Source organism: Ammospiza nelsoni, chromosome 1 (assembly GCF_027579445.1).
Source record: "Ammospiza nelsoni isolate bAmmNel1 chromosome 1, bAmmNel1.pri, whole genome shotgun sequence".
NCBI lineage: Eukaryota > Metazoa > Chordata > Aves > Passeriformes > Passerellidae > Ammospiza > Ammospiza nelsoni.
Window position 1 is genome coordinate 141,257,935 of NC_080633.1, and position 17,210 is coordinate 141,275,144.

Here is a 17,210-nt window from a genome sequence, read left to right on the forward strand (position 1 = left end):
AAGCTGCTACACAGGCCAACTTTTACTTACACACCCCAAAGTCTAAATCCTCAACTGCCTCAATTCTGCTACTGGTGACTGCTGTAAGATCTAGACTAGAAAACCTTAGGAAATCAAGCTTGCAGATTTCCACCAAAAACCCAGGACTCCTGTCTCCACAGTCAACTGGGATGGAGATAATAAAATAAACTTCCAATCTTCCCAGAAGCCCATGGGCTCTGACTGCAATCAGATGCTGAAAGTGCTGCATCCCTATAAACTCTTTCCTTTTCTGCCTTTCAGCCCACGCTGCTTTGATTCACCAGTCCAAATGGATGATGCTTTCTGTACAGCAGCTGACTGATGGCATTTCCATACTTTCTGAAAAGAAGAAAATACCAGTGACCTTAGTAAACTCCAAGACTAAGGCACTTAAATGCTTCCAGCAGTCTAGCCATTATAGTTTTGATTTGTTCCTTGGCTAAACTGACCACCTCTTACTGACTTCTGTTTATCTGCAGTTCAGTGATAAAGTTCCCTTAATTCCCCACTGAAATGAAATATTTAGGGCAATGCCACAGCTGTGTTTATTCTCACACTCCACCACAGTTATGTAAATACTGCATATGGAGCTGTTTCTGATAAAGCCCATACCAACCCAAAGGAATTATATGTTAGCTCTAGATGCCTGCCAAGATGCGCGGCATCTCTCCAGCTTGGCAATGCATATGAATGATATCACATTTTCTCAGAGATCATTTGGCAAACCTTATAATAAAAGAGTAATTTTCTCTCTCCTTCTCAAAGACCCTCAGTGAGCTGAGGAGTGTTTCCAGCATCCCCTTCTCCACCCGCAGAACACGGGGGTGACACAAAACCCAGTGCTTCCAAATGCTGCAGCCTGGCACGTAAGAGGAAAACTCCCTTCCTCTCCTCATCAGATTTTCTACTTCACAGAGGATCAGAAGGAGTTGAAAGCAAATGTTTGGTAGACCATACTCATTCCACTTTTGATAAAGCTTCTTTCTGTAGGAGTGTTCATTATCTAAGAAATACCTTTTATCAAAACTCTTGAAAGTACTTCTGCCACCAGCACTGGCTCAGGACCAAATCAGGCACTGAGTTACACTTCATGACTCTTCCTGGGTCAGATTATGTACTCAGTAACTGATTAAAGTGTGGAGTAAATCCCTTGAAGTTAATGATAAGCTGGAGCCAGAGTTATTCAAGTCCATCACACTACTTTGATTTTGCACTGGCACAGAGAGGAACAAAACAGTCTGTCACTGACTTTGCAAACTTAAAGATGAATCAAAGGCCAAACTGTTCACTCTGCACTTCTCCTCCATCACTGTCTGCACATGAAACCACAATAAATAATTTTGGTTTTTCTGAGTATACAAACATAGGAACCTTTCCAGGAAATGGGGGGATTTAGAAGAACACAACCTGATTTATATTTGAAAAGTTGTAGGTTTTGTTATAAAATAAATTTTGAAAAACTGTTAATTTTGAATTCTTTTGAATTCTATGTGTTGCATCAGGAGATGAACCAGGAACAGAATACATTAAAATTAAGCAATGGAAATTTTGGACTTAGTCTGCAAGGAAAATATTCCAGAGAGAGACTGTTAGGCTTGCAGTGAATTCCCCAGCATACTCTCTGAAGAAGCATCTTCATTTGATGAACCTAAATGGAAGTGAAAGCAATTTTACCAAGCAAGCACTGCTGGGTAAACAAGTGGAATTTTTCTATGTGAAAGGCTCTCAGTCCCCTTGCTGTAAGAACAGTACTTGCTGTATTAACAGTTACTTGGTGACTTTCAGCTTACAGTGCTACAAACGATGTAGATACTTTCCTGGGAGCTGGACTAGACTGATGTCCAACCAGAGGGTGTATATATCACTAATGTGCTGTCACAGTTGATTTCATTTCCATTTGCCACTAGCTGGGCTTTATTACAAGGGATATCAGAGGAGTTGTGCCACATGCAAGTAAAAAAAGGATTTGGTTCTGCAAGGGACTTGCTCACACCACTGCATGCAGATGCTGACCAACCTGCAGAGACATCACAGACTGCCTTCTCCACCCAGAGCAACCACAAAAGTAATTGAATAGTTTTTAAATGTATATGAATATTAAGGAGCAGGACTCTTACACCACAGTGCCCAAAAAAATCTCTGCTATTTTATTTTCTTGATTTTTTCTTTTATATTCTGGTTGTCATTGTACTGAATATTGGTAATCCAGGAATAAAGAGTTCAGCCTTCTTCACAGCAGAATCAGCATGAAACAATGGCAAAAATGCTGTTCCAAGGAGCAGCTGGTGTAAATTATTTGGGGAAAAAACCCACAAACAGCATTATTTCATAGAGATGTCAGGAATTTAATTTAACTTTAGAAGATGCTGAAATTTTGAGAACAGAAGATGTGATTGGTATATTCAATACAATGACCAGAGCTCCCTGAAGCAAACTCAAGGCAGCAGCAGCAAAGCAAACCTTCAGCAGCTGGAGCTGCATCTGGGCTTGGCAAAGAGCATATAGCTGCAGCTGGTAACAGTGGGAAATGCCCCCTTCAAATCGAGAAGAGGGTGGAGGGTCTCATGCTGCTGAGTAAGTTCACAGGTTTGGAGATGGATTAATGTCTTGTGAAAGGAATGCCATTCTTGTTGTTAGGAAATGCTGTAGTAGGACCCAGGGGAAAGAAGAGGATGTGATCCACAAGTGCAGGTGAAAACTGATATGGAAACAGGGAAAATTAGCAGGGCTGTTGATAGATCAGCTCTGTCTTGTGGATGAGTTGTCACAGAAGGAAGTCTTGCTGGAAGAGAGAAATGGCAGGTGTGCCTTATCTAGCAGGGTATGTCTCAATGTCTCATTATGTTATAGATCTACTTTTTGACTTCCATGATCAAGAATCCCAGGGATCACTGCTTACTAGCCAAGTGAAGCAAAACCAAAGCCAAACAACCATGACTACAAAGCCACAAATTCCTTCTGGATCAATTACTGGCCTCTGAGAGCTGTAGGAAGAGGCCCCACCTGGGAGCCAGTGTCCCAGAGATACTGCCAGCTTCTTTGGGGACAGTGTGCATGGGTCACCTCCTGACACTTTCACAACTGGCAGTAGACCCATCTTCCCATTGAATAGACATGGAGTCTGATGGAAAAGCTGTGTGTAAGTGATGAGAAGAAGTAGCAACTTCAGCAAAACTGTTACTACAGTAAAAGAGGAATTCCCATCAGCAGAAACACAGGAGAAAGCAAGCTAGAAGTGAGCAGAAGGTATTATTAAAATAGCAAAGTATTCACACACAACCTAAGCACTAAGGACCAGCCTCAGGATGTACCAACACTGAGCTGGGGCACCTCTGATGGCAGCCCAGCACCAGGGCTCACACTGTGATTGCCATTTGCTGCCATTCCCCTGGCTACACGAGGTACAAGAGAAAGCAGATGTAAATACACCAGCTGAAAATCCTGCTCCTTAATCAATGGCAGATCAGGCCAGACCAGAGCTGTGAGACTGAAATCCAATTTGCAGATGGGCTGGTAGGGGAGGGAAAGGCCAGCACTGAGCACAGGACAACAGCCAGGCAGGAAAAAGAGCCTTGAGGCTGTCACTGTCTCCAAGCCATAACACAAGGACTGTGGGGACTGGGAGCACAGCAGGAAACTGAAACCCTTGCACATCAACATTATTTCTTTGGGACATCTCAGGGTCTTTAAACTGCTCTTCAGTTTATTTAGCAGAAGCTTGGGTGTCAGCACTTATATACCTTTACATACAGATGCACATAAAAACATGATTAACTATTTGTTCTCCTCTTTCCTGCAGCACTCCCACTGCTCTTCCTTTCCCTTTAGTCTGTGACACATTTCTTGGAGCATCTCTCTTTCTACACCTTCTCAGAGCTTTGGTTTTTTTCTTTTTTACAAAAGTTTTTGTTAAGTAAAGTCTGCTGCAGTCTTCACTCTCTGGGCTTGTTGCTCTGCCTTGCTGGTTGGCTTCTTCTTTAATCACTTTTTCTTAATTTGTGCTCCTCTCTTCCCTCCATCCATTTCCCAAGGCAGTTCCTTTTTTTTCCTGTTTCCCTTCACCTGATTATTTTCCAGTTCCTTTGCTCTTTTTTCCATTTCTCAGCTCAACCCTCTACAGCTGAAGCTGATTGGAAAAATCCAAATTCTTTGACTTTTTCAAAATTCCTCTAACTGAAGCAATGGCTGAAAAAAACCCAAAATGCAACACAAAACCCCACCAGCATACGGTGGTTTTTTTTCATTATTTAAATATTTTCACAGGAAATAAAGACTTTGATTAAAAACTTGTTAATCAAATATCCAGCTAAAAGCTTTCTTCCAGCCTTAGTTACTGCCACCTCCTCATCACTCACATCCTTCCTCACCACCCAACTCACAGGGACACATTTTATTCCTGTCAGGTCATGTTCAGCCCAGCTCACACATACACACAGATATCCATAAAGTTTTATTTACAGTCACATATAGGCATGCATGCACAGACACTGCTTTTGAGTTACACATTCAAGAGATTTACCCATTCCTATTAGATTTATACTGGAGATGGGAAGGACACCAGAAGCTCACCTGTATGGCCCAGAAGGATGGGGAAGGGAGAAAAGTTTCTTTTTTTTTTTTTTATTTTCCATAAAATGAGACATGCCTAGTCCCAAATTCACCAGGACCTGCAGAGATCAGACACAACATGCTGTAACAATCCAGTTCTACACTGGTATCTCAACCCCTGCAGGAAAACTCAGGGGTTTCCACTGTGTCCCCAGATCCTGGTGCATCTCCCAGTAATTCAGCTCTCAAACCATTATCCAGAGACTACAGCAGTCTTTAGGACATTAGAAACCTATTTTAACAGGACTTAACAGAACAAGAATTTAATAATAAAAAAGAAAGTAATGAAGTTCATTTTAGTTTCATGATTTGTCTTGAAAAGGCAAAAATGCTCATCTTTATGGGAGGGATAGTCCTACAGAAGTGTATTATCTCAGTGGCCTTTCAAGAAAGATGAGAAAAAAACTGTGGCTAACAGAAAAACTGGTATGACCCAGACTAAAACTGTTTGGCAAGTGGGGAGTTTCACAAATTATAGAAAACAACTATTTCACATAATGAAAAACAAATTTAGAAATCACTGTTTTTGTCTAGAAGCTTCAAAGCTCCAGCTCCTACAGGTTTAGAAAATTTCTCCTGATCAAGATAGATGACTGCAGCTTACAAAATGCACCAGCAATTGCAGGGCTGCCCAAAAAGCAGATGATGTAGATGGCAGAGAACTGTCAGACAACAAATTATAGAACCATTAATTATCAAATCTAGCAGTTAATGGATTATTAATTGCAGCAGTTAATGACTTGCCCCCAAAACACTGTTATGAGAGGAAAAAATGCAAAGTTACAGTGCCTCATGAGACAACCCTAGCCCTGAATGCAGTGACCCTGGCTACTGAGAAGGGTCACAGCCATGCAGGGTATCGAGGAGGAAGAGGAGGCCTTCCCCATGACCCACCCCACAACTCCACTCCTGCTGTCCATACCCCAAATTCTTCCCTCTCCTACTCTCAGAGTACAAAGAGGATGCAGCCAATGCTTTTTTAACTGAATTACCTAAATTCTCTCAGCTTGAAAGAGGCAACAGTAGACAAACCTCAGGTGCTGCTTACTTGTTCATCTCTTCCCATAAAGAGCAGGTTTTGTAAGCAGATCAGCAGTTACAGAACAGGAACACAACAAGAGACATCCAGCTTCACACAAAAGCTGGATTTGGATCCATTACAGTAAAATAGTTGGAAGCTAAGGTTAAAAACACATGTTCATCATGACTTTAAATTCACAGCCTTTTGTGGGCCAGGCTGTAACAGACCAAGCACACTGTAATAGCACAACAGGGTGATTTAAGGATGAGGGGAGAGTCAACCAGAGTTTCACCCTGATTATCGGCACTTTTGTTCTTTTCTGGATTTGAATTATACTCTTTCAAGTTGCTTTACTTTAATGTTGGATTGTTGATATAGTAATCTAAAGAGATAATAAACACAGCCCACCAGGAAAAAAAAAACCCAAATGCTAACAAAAATTCTTGATATAAATCAGACTGACTCAAGCATGCTCAATGACTTCTTCAAAGGACTTATTGATATTCATACAGTACAACATGTCTGTACCAATAATGATAATTAACTGCTATGTGCCTTTCATCCAAGGAGCTCAAGCTGTAGCTCACAACAACACTATGAATTAAGTATGGTCTGTGCATTTCACAGAGGCTCTACAGCCAGAGAGCAGCTCAATAACAACACAGGGAGCAAAGCACAAATTCCTTGAGGAGATGTGGAGGGCAACTTTTAATACTGGTAATGCACCCATTCTGTATCTTTATCCATGCTCTATCCCCCATGCAGACATAAATTCTTTGTCTTTCCTTGCCTACCCACAACATATAGGAACAGAAAAAAGGCCCCAGTTTCCTAAACCAGAGCCCAGTCCAGCTAAATCTGTACTGTGCACTAGGGAAATAAATTCCCAGCTCCCCAGGAAGCCCCACAGAGCTGTGGATGTCCACCCAGGAGTGACACAGCTCCAGGGTGTCAGCACTGCCAGCACAGTGCTGGAAATGGGCATCGCCTCCTTCCTCCTTGGTGCAGGGCTCAGCCTTTGCCCAGCACCAACCCCACCTGGGCTGGCTACTGCCAGTGCCACTGACTATGCTCAGGGCTGTCAAACCACCTCCTAAGAGGCAGAAAACAAGGCATGTGTGACCTGTGCTCTCCAAGAGTGGCTGTAACTCATCTCTGGTCACTCTGTGGCACAGCCCTGCCCTCTGTGAGCCCCAAACTTAAGTGACTCAGGGAAACCATTCCCCCAACAGCAGAGAAAACCCCAGGCTGCAAAGGTGCACCCCTAAGGCACACTGCTCTTGGAGGAGAATCTGCACATCAGAGCCTGCTGATAGCTGGCAGAACCAAGGCATGGTCCTGTTCACCAAACAGGAGAGAGGCAGGCTGGGGGCATGAGCCAGACCATGTTTTCATCAAGGAGATATCCAGAATCTCTACTGCCTAATACTTGCCTCCCTGTCCCCTCAGTTCCCCTTAAATTATATAAGCAGGAACTCAAAGAGGTACAGGAGCTGCTTGGTCTTTCATTCCCTCACCTACTTCAAGATGTTTGTCTTTTTACTGCATTTTTACAATCTTCTGCTTATGCCTAATATTTGTTGTGAGCATTCATGACTCAAGTTTTTTTGATGCAAGGACTTGTTTCTACTATGTCATATTAAATCTGTTTGAAATTCAGTTTTTTCTTTAAAAAAGCTTAAACTTTTGTTTTCATGTCTTATTGTAACAAAAGTAAATACATGCAAATTCACTAGAATTTGTTTTATATTTAAGATTTTGAAACGTCATTTTAGAATCTCACTGCTATTTCATGCTGCATAAGTTGCTTATACACCAACTACAGTTCAAAATGTTAAATCTCACTGACACTATTACTGTGCTTTACTGACATTGTTGTTATTAAATAATGTAAGAAGAAATTATTATTTAAAAATGTGTGCAAAAGGAAGTTTGGGGAGTAATGGCTTCACAACAGATATTGGGAATACTTCATTCAATTAATCAGTATTTCCCAATGCAAAAAAAAAATAAAAATCAAACAAACAAAAACACCTCAAAGTAGGGAAGCTGCTTGAATCTATTGCTGCCCTTGGAGTAAATGTCTCAGTCTGTCCTGTTCTGCACTTGCTTGATGTCTTGGGAAGCTCAGGCAATTCCCAAACGCAGCTCACTGTGCAGAGTCCAGAATAAATAGATACCAGCCAGTTCCTCTGCCATCTTGTAGTAGGTCAACCCTGAATCCCAGGCACCCAGCAAAGTTACTCTATCACTCCCCTCCACTAGTGGAGAGGGGACAGAAAATATAACAAGTTGCTAAGCTGAGATAAAGACCAGGAGCAATCACTCACCAAATACCATCACTGACAAAACAGGCTCCAACTTCAAGAAATTAACTGAATGCATTACTTACAAAATAACTGCGATTACTGAGAAAATAAATCTTAAAAACACCTTCTCCCCCCCACCCCCTTCCTTCCCAGGCTCTACCTACTCGCCTCCAGTGGCACAAGGAGACAGGGAATGGGGGCTGCACAGTTCATCACAGGTTGTTTCTGCTGCTGCTCAGGGACAGGAGTCCTTCCCTTGCTCCAGTGTGGGGGTTCCTCTTATGCAATTCTTCATGAACTTCTCCAATGTGAGTCCATCCCATGGGCTGCAGATCTTCATGAACTGCTCCAGTGTGGCTCCCTTTCCACAGGGTGCAGTCCTTCAGGATCAGGCTGTTCCTGCATGGATCCCCCACGGGGTCACAAGTCCTGGCACCAAACCTGCTCCAGTGTGACTCCTCTCTCCATAGCTCTGCAGGTCCCTGCCACCAAACCTGCTCCAGCCTGGGCTCCTCTCTCCACAGGTCCCTGCCAGGAACCTGCTTCAGCACAGATTTCCCACACAACAGATTTCCCATCAGAGACTATTTTGGGCATCCACCTGCTCTGGCATTGGCTCCTCCACGGGCTGCAGGTGGGTCTCTGCATCCCTGTGATCCTCCCTGAGCTGCAGGTGGGTCTCTGCATCCCTGTGATCCTCCATGGGCTGCAGGGGCACAGCTGCCTCACCTTGGGCTGCACCAGGGGCTGCAGGGGAATCTCTGCTCTGGCACCTGGAACACCTCATGCCCCTCCTTCCTCACCGACCTTGGTGGCTGCAGGGCTGTTTCTTTCACATATTCTCACTCTAATCTTATCTGGCCACAATTACATCTGCAAAGCAACTTTCTTATTTTCCTTTTTAAATCTGTTATCACAGAGGTGTTACTACAATTCCCAACTGGCTCAGCTTTGACCAGCAGTGGGCCCACCTTGGAGCTGGCTGCCATTGGCACTGTAGGACACGGAGGAAGTTCCTGACAGCTTCTCACAGAGGCCACCTCTGTAGCTTCTCTGCTACCAGAACCTGGCCATGCAAACCCAACACACACCTACAGAATGTACATGATCAATTTTATCTTCTGATTGCAATTAGTCCAATCCTGAAATGGACAGTGATAGGAAAAGTTCACTGCTGGGAATCCATCTCAGTCCATTTTTCCTAGCTTCCAGAGCAAAGCAAACCTTTCCCATCAGAGGGCCAAATCATGCCAATGAATAACCCAGTCATTAAGGCTGGACCCTGCTGAAGTTCCCTGTGAGATTCACACTGCTCTGGACTCCTGACACTGGAAGAACATGATGTGTGCTGACAGGACCAGGTCCACACCTGCTGGGTTTGGCTGAAAGATGTGCAAGCAGAATTTTAGGGTGACTTCAAGAGCAGATGAGAAAACCTTTGCTACCCACATAGCATTGTCTCATTTCTCCAGGGAATGTTGTGTCTCTTGTGCTGTGTACAGAAGTACCTTTGTATTATATCCCAAGATTTTAAAAGCACCAACAGAAAAAATTCCACCTGAGAGACATTTTTTTTCTCCTGTTCCTTACTATCATCACCAGAAATTGATGAAAAGCTTTCTACACTGCAGAAGATTTTCTGTTTATTGGCATTACTAGCCATGATCATTTCCACGTTCCTTCATTAGGAGGGGATGCTCCTCAGTGAGGCCTGACATTAACCTTTACTGCTGCCACCAAAAAGGTCACTTATCAGTGAAAACACAGCAAACAACTGATTTTAGTAGCAGTTATTTTAACCAGTTTCTTCCAGCCTAAAATATAACAAGCCCTGCACCAAGAGAAAAATGGCATAGATGCTCTACATCTTTTCTCCTCTTGCCATGCTTTTATCATAACAAAAAAATCCTACACACTAATTTTGGTATTGATTTGTATTAAGGATCTTCTCCTTGGCATCTTACAACTTTTTTTATCAGGTAACAGAAAAGATCTCCTCCAGAATGAACCCACAGGCAGATCAGGTGAAGGAGACATCTGAGAACTGCTGGCTGTAAAAGCAACAGACATCACTTCTGCTCCAAAATAACAAATTCACCAAAACATCTGAGAGTAGACACAGACTTGAGAATCTCTGAACTGAGGTCAGTCGTCCATGAGAAGAAAAAAGTCCTATGCAGGGCTACCAGCTCTAATGGGAAAAACAATCCTCCATGCCCATTAAATCCACATTTCACTGCAGCTTTCTAAGAATTGGAGATAATTCAGTGCCAACAAGCAAGTATTTCCTTTTGGGTCCCTTAACATAGGTATCTTCTCATGCTGGCCATCAAATCAGTTCATCCTGGTCCCAGAAGGCTGCTGACATTATCCCCAGCCTGCAGGGAAGAAATCACTGCACTGGAAAACTCAGGCTTTCCATGTCCACACTCGCTCTTAAACGAAAATTAGCTCAGTTATAGTCCAAAGGAGCCCTTTAATGGCCAACATATGCTTTGGCATCCTGCCAGCAGAGCTCTCTTAAGGCCATCCAGCAAAGTGACACCATCAGTTACAAAATCTATGTGTGTCAGGTCACTGGGTTATGAAACAGAAGTGTTGTAAGCATGTAAGGACGTGGCTTAGGCTCTGCTGTGAGCAAAGACAAAATTATTGTTCTGGAATCGGATTACTATCTTGGAAGGCATTCCAGTAAGAAAGGGTCACTACATTGTAATAGCATTAATACTGGGAAATATGAGTTCCAGTGTTCAGAATTGTTAACAAACACTGAAACCAGTAAAGATGCTAGTCCATGGGGTGCTACTATGACACAGCAGCTACCACGACGTCGAGGTACTGCATGCTTGGATGGAAAAATCCATCTCAGACTGCACTGTGCTGGACTACAGTAAAAATCAGAAGTCACTCTTTCCACAGGAAATGACAGCAACACAAAATGAAAACCATGATAACAAGCAATACGAGTCTCCCACACATTACTTCCTAGTAACACTGAAGAAAACACACACATGTAGCATACTTCAAAAAAGTCAGCTCCATTGCAGAGGTATCATGAGCAATGAGTGTGTGTCCCTCTGAGTCAGTCCTGGCTCTCAAACCAACTGAGAGCCAGGAGAGCGACAGAAGGTGAAAACTACAATAAAATCAAAAAAGAAAGGGGAAAAATATGAGAAAATAAAGTCAATGCAGGCAAAGTATCAATACATTGTACTGATTCCAAAAATGCAACCTGTATGAATATTTTTAAAATACACACCATGGCAGAGAGAAAGACAAACTCTCAGAAAGGTGATACGGCTGTCAAACCTTAAACTACGCAGACATATGTGGAAAAAGAGTGGCCAATATCAATAAACATCTGAGCTGAGAAGGACTGCTAGCGTTATTTTTACAATTGCACTTCTGTAGCAGTCAGTTACGCTGACTATGGTGGCAACCACTACGTGGGATGAAGAGCCAAGGCAATGTAAAGTCATACTAAACAATAAAGTATAGAGGGGGAAAATCAAAAGGTCAGACAAATACAAAAAGGAAAGATGGAAAACAATACAGATACTAATAAAGTTTCTAAATTGCAGTGCAAGCGATTACAGAGATTACATCCTTCCCAAGCCACTTTCTTCTCTTCCCACTTCTCCTTATCCTTTTCTGCAAATGAAAACGTAACTTTTGTTTATGCCTGTATGTAAATGCTGAGAATCAAAGGCATTACACCAGCTTCTGAGCACTGCAGAAAAATGAAAAGGCCATTATTTGGATGGAGAATTAGTCTGTATCACTGACTTGACTGCTCCCTTTTTTATTAGCAGCTGTTAGAGAAGGGATCAGGGAGTGTGCTGGTGCAGTGCAGCTGTTCCACATATGTTATAAATAAGGGCTGGTAAAACCTCATCCTATTTTTAACATTAAGAAAAAAAACAAGTCACAAAAACTCCCCATTAATGCCGTGTAAGTGGAACTTTTCTCCTCTTCTTGACTTTAATGTCCAGAACTGAATACTCAAACCAGACCATTCTTAAAACAATATTCATTTTAAAAAGGAAAGAAAATGCAATTTAGTGGAATCAGATTTAGGCAGCCTGGAGGATGTAACCAATTAGTGTGTACAGTGTCTTTTCCTTCAAAAGCAGACACTTGATCATGATGAAAACAACCCCCCGAGATTTTATTTCAAACAAAAGTGCTGGATTGCTGCATTGAGGTTCCTCTAGCATAACCCAAAAGCTGAGCCACACCTCATGTGGCTCTGTCATCACCACCCACCCTTCCCAAAGCTGCTGGCTCCCCTTGCTGGATTGTGTGGCCAGAGCCCCGGTGCTGCTCACCAACCCCAGTGCAGCAAATGGCAGCAACCATTCAAGGTGCAAGTGAAATCCCAGCCCCAGGCAATCCCCACTCACCTGTTTTCGGGGTCTGGCACTGTCAGGTTGCGTGTCACGTAGCACATCTTGAGGGGAATTGTCTTCCTGTCCCTGTGGATGGAGAGCGAGAGCTGCGCCGCGGGCTCAGCAGAGGCGCAGCCCAGGCGCGGGGACTCGGGCGGAGGCGTCTCCCAGCCGATCTCTGACACGGGGGAGCCTTTCTTCACATAGGGGGTTGCTTCTCTCATGTATTTCACTGTGGAAGAGAGAAAAAGAGATGGAAAACAGTAAATAAATGAATATTCTGGAGTTGCATGCTCGTGTGAGTTCTCTGGACTGGTGTTAACCCTCGATGCTGTCCATTAATTCTGCTCACCAAGCATCCCAGCACGGGAAGCTGTGCAAATACAGAAGATGCAGATGTGCCTGCTGCCAGTATCAGTATGGTGCTATGAGTAAAATGAGGGGGAAGAACAGAATTAGCAAAGTAAGAACATAGAGCCATACAGTGCAGGGCCAGGAGAGCCATCCCACCTTTCTGTGACAGTGGGTAAGCAGTCATGCAACAATTGCTTCACACAGAAGCCATGAGCAGTCTGAGGTACAGGGATGTTTAAAGAAAGACATTCAACCAAGTGACAGTGACTCTGTTATTCCCCTATCTAAAATGTCCCAGCAATACTTCCAGTGATTCCAACTCACATCTTGCTTCTGGTTCACACTTGTCAGTGTTCCACCACTAATCTCAACAATTATTTCCGCTTGCTGGGAAGCAGTTTTGTCTAATCTACTTGTACACACACACATATATATATATATATATACACATATATATATATATATGGAGCAAACAAAAACCAATCACTTCTTAGCCTTCTCTTGGGGAAATTAAATGGAATTTGAGCCTTTTGTGAGAGTGAAGGTGTCAGATTAGATCTCAGCCTGTTACAGGCTTTTTTCCAGAATGGATAAGAAAAGTGAATGTAGGATTCTGAAATTATCTTACTATATTAAATTATCTTATTGCATTATACCTTTTTTACACATATGCTTCATATTCTCCTCTTTATGCAGGCAAATACCGCAACATTTTTCTCTTGTTTTTTTATCATTTTCATAGTTTAAGCTCATGGTTGCTTTTGCTATTGATGGACTTGACAAGTCTGCCAGTCAAAGCCTCCTTCCCCTTCATAAACCTGATGGAACTCAGACAAGACATCCCATTTAAGTGCCCCGGTTAAGCAGCACACAGCTGTGGCTGCATCACTGGCTGCTGCCACTCGATTGTCCCCACAACTCAAACAGCAGTGACACCATCTGAAAGGGCCTGGGCATTGTGAACTTGCTTGGGGGAGTTATTAAAATAAGCTGGGAATGACTGAATAACAAAAAGGTGGGTAAATTACAAAAGGGCATTGTGGTGAACCACGTTAAATTAGGGAAAGTCAACGGAAGTTTTTGAGTTCAAAATGAAAGCAAGAGAAGTATTCAGAAGAGTGGAGAAGAACAACAGTGTTCCTATTATCAAAACTACAGCTCAGCTGATTAGCTTCAGCAGCACTATTTCACGGCATTTAATAAAAAAATTACCAAGAGAGAAACCAGTACAAATCTGGAGTCCAGGCTCTGTGAGCACCTATTGCTCTTTTTCTCTAAAACACCTTAGTGCCCATGTTGCCATTGTTTATTTTATCCTTAAAAAAAAACAAAAACGTTAACTTCAATCACAAGGATTTCTCTGTTTAGGATATTCCTTTTTGGGAAGGACCATTTGTGATTTATCAGAAAGGCAGTCCACTGAACACTGTTGTTTTTAGTTCCTTGTCCGACCATATTCTGAGTATATTCTTAAATTAATTCATTCCCTTCACAGGAAGAGTTGGCAAAGAACTCTGCCAGGCTTCCAGAAACTATTTCAGGCAAAAAGAGTTGAGACTGATTTTTAAAAACTTTTTAGATATCTACCTAAAGTCCATTATCTAAAAAAAAGTGTCACCTAACTCCTCAAACCAGTGCTCATCTTTGCGGACTCCAAAAATTACATGATTTTCAAAGGTGCTGAAAATAAGCAGTTGTTGCCAGTGTCATAGAGATATTGGTTTCAGCAGCTGCCATCTCAGTTTGGATGTACTCACAGCCTTAGGGAAGCCAAGAACAGAACAGATACAGATGTGTGAATCTATTCCTGTTAACACTGAACACGACCTTGTCATTAATTTCCATGGGCGGAACAGCTGAAGCTGTGAAAATCACGTTCAACTTCAAACAAAATTTTGTTCCCTTAAAAATTAGAGATTAATGATTGCTCTGTTGAAAAAAGTAATCTAGTCAGTTTTTGAACACTGGTACAATGACATTCCAGCAAATGTGATTCCAAATAAAGGTCCAGGTCTCAATAGAATCTTTATTTCATCTGTGCTATTTTTGTCCTTCCAGTTGCAGTTATATCCATTCAACCCTGGCATATTTTAATTAAGAGGAGGAGAGAGGGGCAGGGAGAGGAAGGAAGCTGAAGTAAAAACTTTGGCTGGAACCTTAAGCAGAACACAAAATGTGAATTTAATTCCCCAGAGACAGAGGCAGAAAAGAGGCAGCCTTTCCATGTCCCAAAAGCCAAGTTTCCATGGGATGTACCGGTGAATTCATGGCAGACAGCTGCAGTCCTTCATAAAGTCCCATGAAAAAGGAAGCACGAATAGGGGGAGAGCAGAAACACCATCCTCTTTCCAGAAACTGAGCCTCAAACACAGCAAAAGCCAAGAAACTACCTTGAGGAAGTACATCCTATGAAAATTCCTTCCAACTTCTGAACTCACAGACATCTAGCTTCTACTACATCTCAACAGAAGATGGTTGCTCAGCCCCAGGGATATGAACAAAGAACTCCTAATGCACTAATAAACTGCTAACACCACCTTCATATGAAATTCCACAGTAGAATGAAAAAATGAAGTAAATATATGCTTTCTGTAAAAAAAAAAAAAACAAAAAAAACAAAAAAAACCCCCCAAAAAAACAAAACCCCCCACATTTTTCTAGCTTCTACTAATAACATCCCACTTCCTACTAAACACAAGCCCAGGTCTCTGGATTCATGGCTGAATTCTGCTGGGTTTTACAGCCCAGACTTTATGGCTGTTGCAATTCAGGTGTGATTCATATTTTAAAAGCCCCAAAATGGATACATATAAAAGCACAAATATAATATGGGAGTGGAACAGGTGGCATAACTTGATCCATTTATATATTTTTTTGCTGTTACTTAAACTTCAAAGCCACTGCTTTCCATTTATTTCACCAACATCTGTAATTACATGTCCATAACCAAAGCCCAGTTTATGAATTTAGCTGAGATCAGGCACACATTGTTCAGATGACTCATAAGTTTTATCAGCAACTATTTCCTATTTACCTCTAAATTCTGGGTGCAAATACTGCAGAACATGCTGTTTTATAACAATGCACCAGCAACCCTACTACATACATAGCAATTTAGGATGACCCTACACTTTTACATTCTGCAGCCTGTTCACTAGCCACTTCTTAATGCACATAGCAGAAAACAAGTTGATACCAGTATCTATTATAGGCATATTCCTATTCCACACTGCACTATCTGAGAATCATGGATAGAGCAAAGTTAAACTGCAGTTATACAATTCACTTCCATCATCAAGTTTTAAAACCAGAAAAAAGATTATATAGTCTATTGGACTTTAAAGTAATAAAGTGAATAACACTTTGTTTTCAGAGCATTACACTCAAGAGCTGAATTTCTTTTGGATCTAGTGGCACAAATTCAAGTACTGACTGAAAAAGAAAGCAACTATCAAAACCACTGGGTTTATATATTGCCAATGAAACTACCTAATGAATTAAAACCTCAAAATATTAATAAAAATAAATAAAGCATGCCATTGCATAACAATCTTAAATTATGAATAACTATTTTATTGGCACGTATACACATATATATCTTTGGAGTATATACATATGTCTAACAAATATATCTTTGGAGTACGTACATATGTCTAACATATATACAAATATTAAATATGTATTTATATTAAAATGCCACAATCTTTAAGACCCTAAGAATACTGCAAACACAGAAAACAACATGCAGGGACTCAGGAAAAAAATCTAATAGCTTCATTATTTTAACTTAATTTACTTATAGACTGTAAGTTTAGTCAGGAGTTGTCTAAACTCATTTGTTTGATGCTATAGCTCAACTTCAGAGATCCTTATATTCAGTACTTATTAATGATCCATACCCTTTCGCTGCACCACTAATAAGAAACTGTGGTCAATCAATTAAAATTCCAATCTCCGGAGTGCCCCTCCCCACAAAGAGAAGAGGAAGGGAAGTGGCAATCAAATGAATTAATCCACTGATACACATTGAAACAGTTTGGATTTATTTTTTGATCTGCAAGACAGGGAATGTAGCTTCCAAAAAAGCAATTCATCTATTTGTGCTTCTGCCAAGTCCAAGGACTCCACAATGAATGCTTTGTTGCTGTTCACAGATGACTTTTTGGGGGGAAGAAGCAGGCTTTTAATGAGGGAAATACTACAGCCCAACTTGGTCAGGTTCTTGGCCAGACGCCTTTCTGAGGAACTGGGACTCTTCTGACACACTCAAACTGTTTCCTAGGAGGGAGGACAAAGACCACTGAGAGGAAGCCAGCAAGCCTGAGGAAAGCTCTTTTGTTACTACAGGAATGAGGACAGGATGTGTAAGTTTACAATACGAAAGTAAAGGGAGCAACATACCCGAATCTGATTGAAGACACTTGATCAAGGAATTCCCCTTCGCAGGAGAAAAGCACAGAGTGTCCTCTAACATAATACCAGCATTTGCCTGCTAGGCTTTATGTGAGA

The 17,210-nt window shown here is 41.8% G+C and overlaps 1 protein-coding gene across 1 annotated transcript in view; it reads right to left on the bottom strand.

Moving 5' to 3' along the window:
• The window catches only part of SNTB1 (syntrophin beta 1), a 113,512-nt gene that overhangs the window by 45,519 nt on the left and 50,783 nt on the right, over positions 1 to 17,210 (bottom strand). The window contains exon 2 of the mRNA XM_059466420.1: positions 12,363 to 12,579. Coding sequence (XP_059322403.1) covers positions 12,363 to 12,579 — 217 coding nt within the window. The remainder of the gene's footprint in view (positions 1 to 12,362; positions 12,580 to 17,210) is intronic.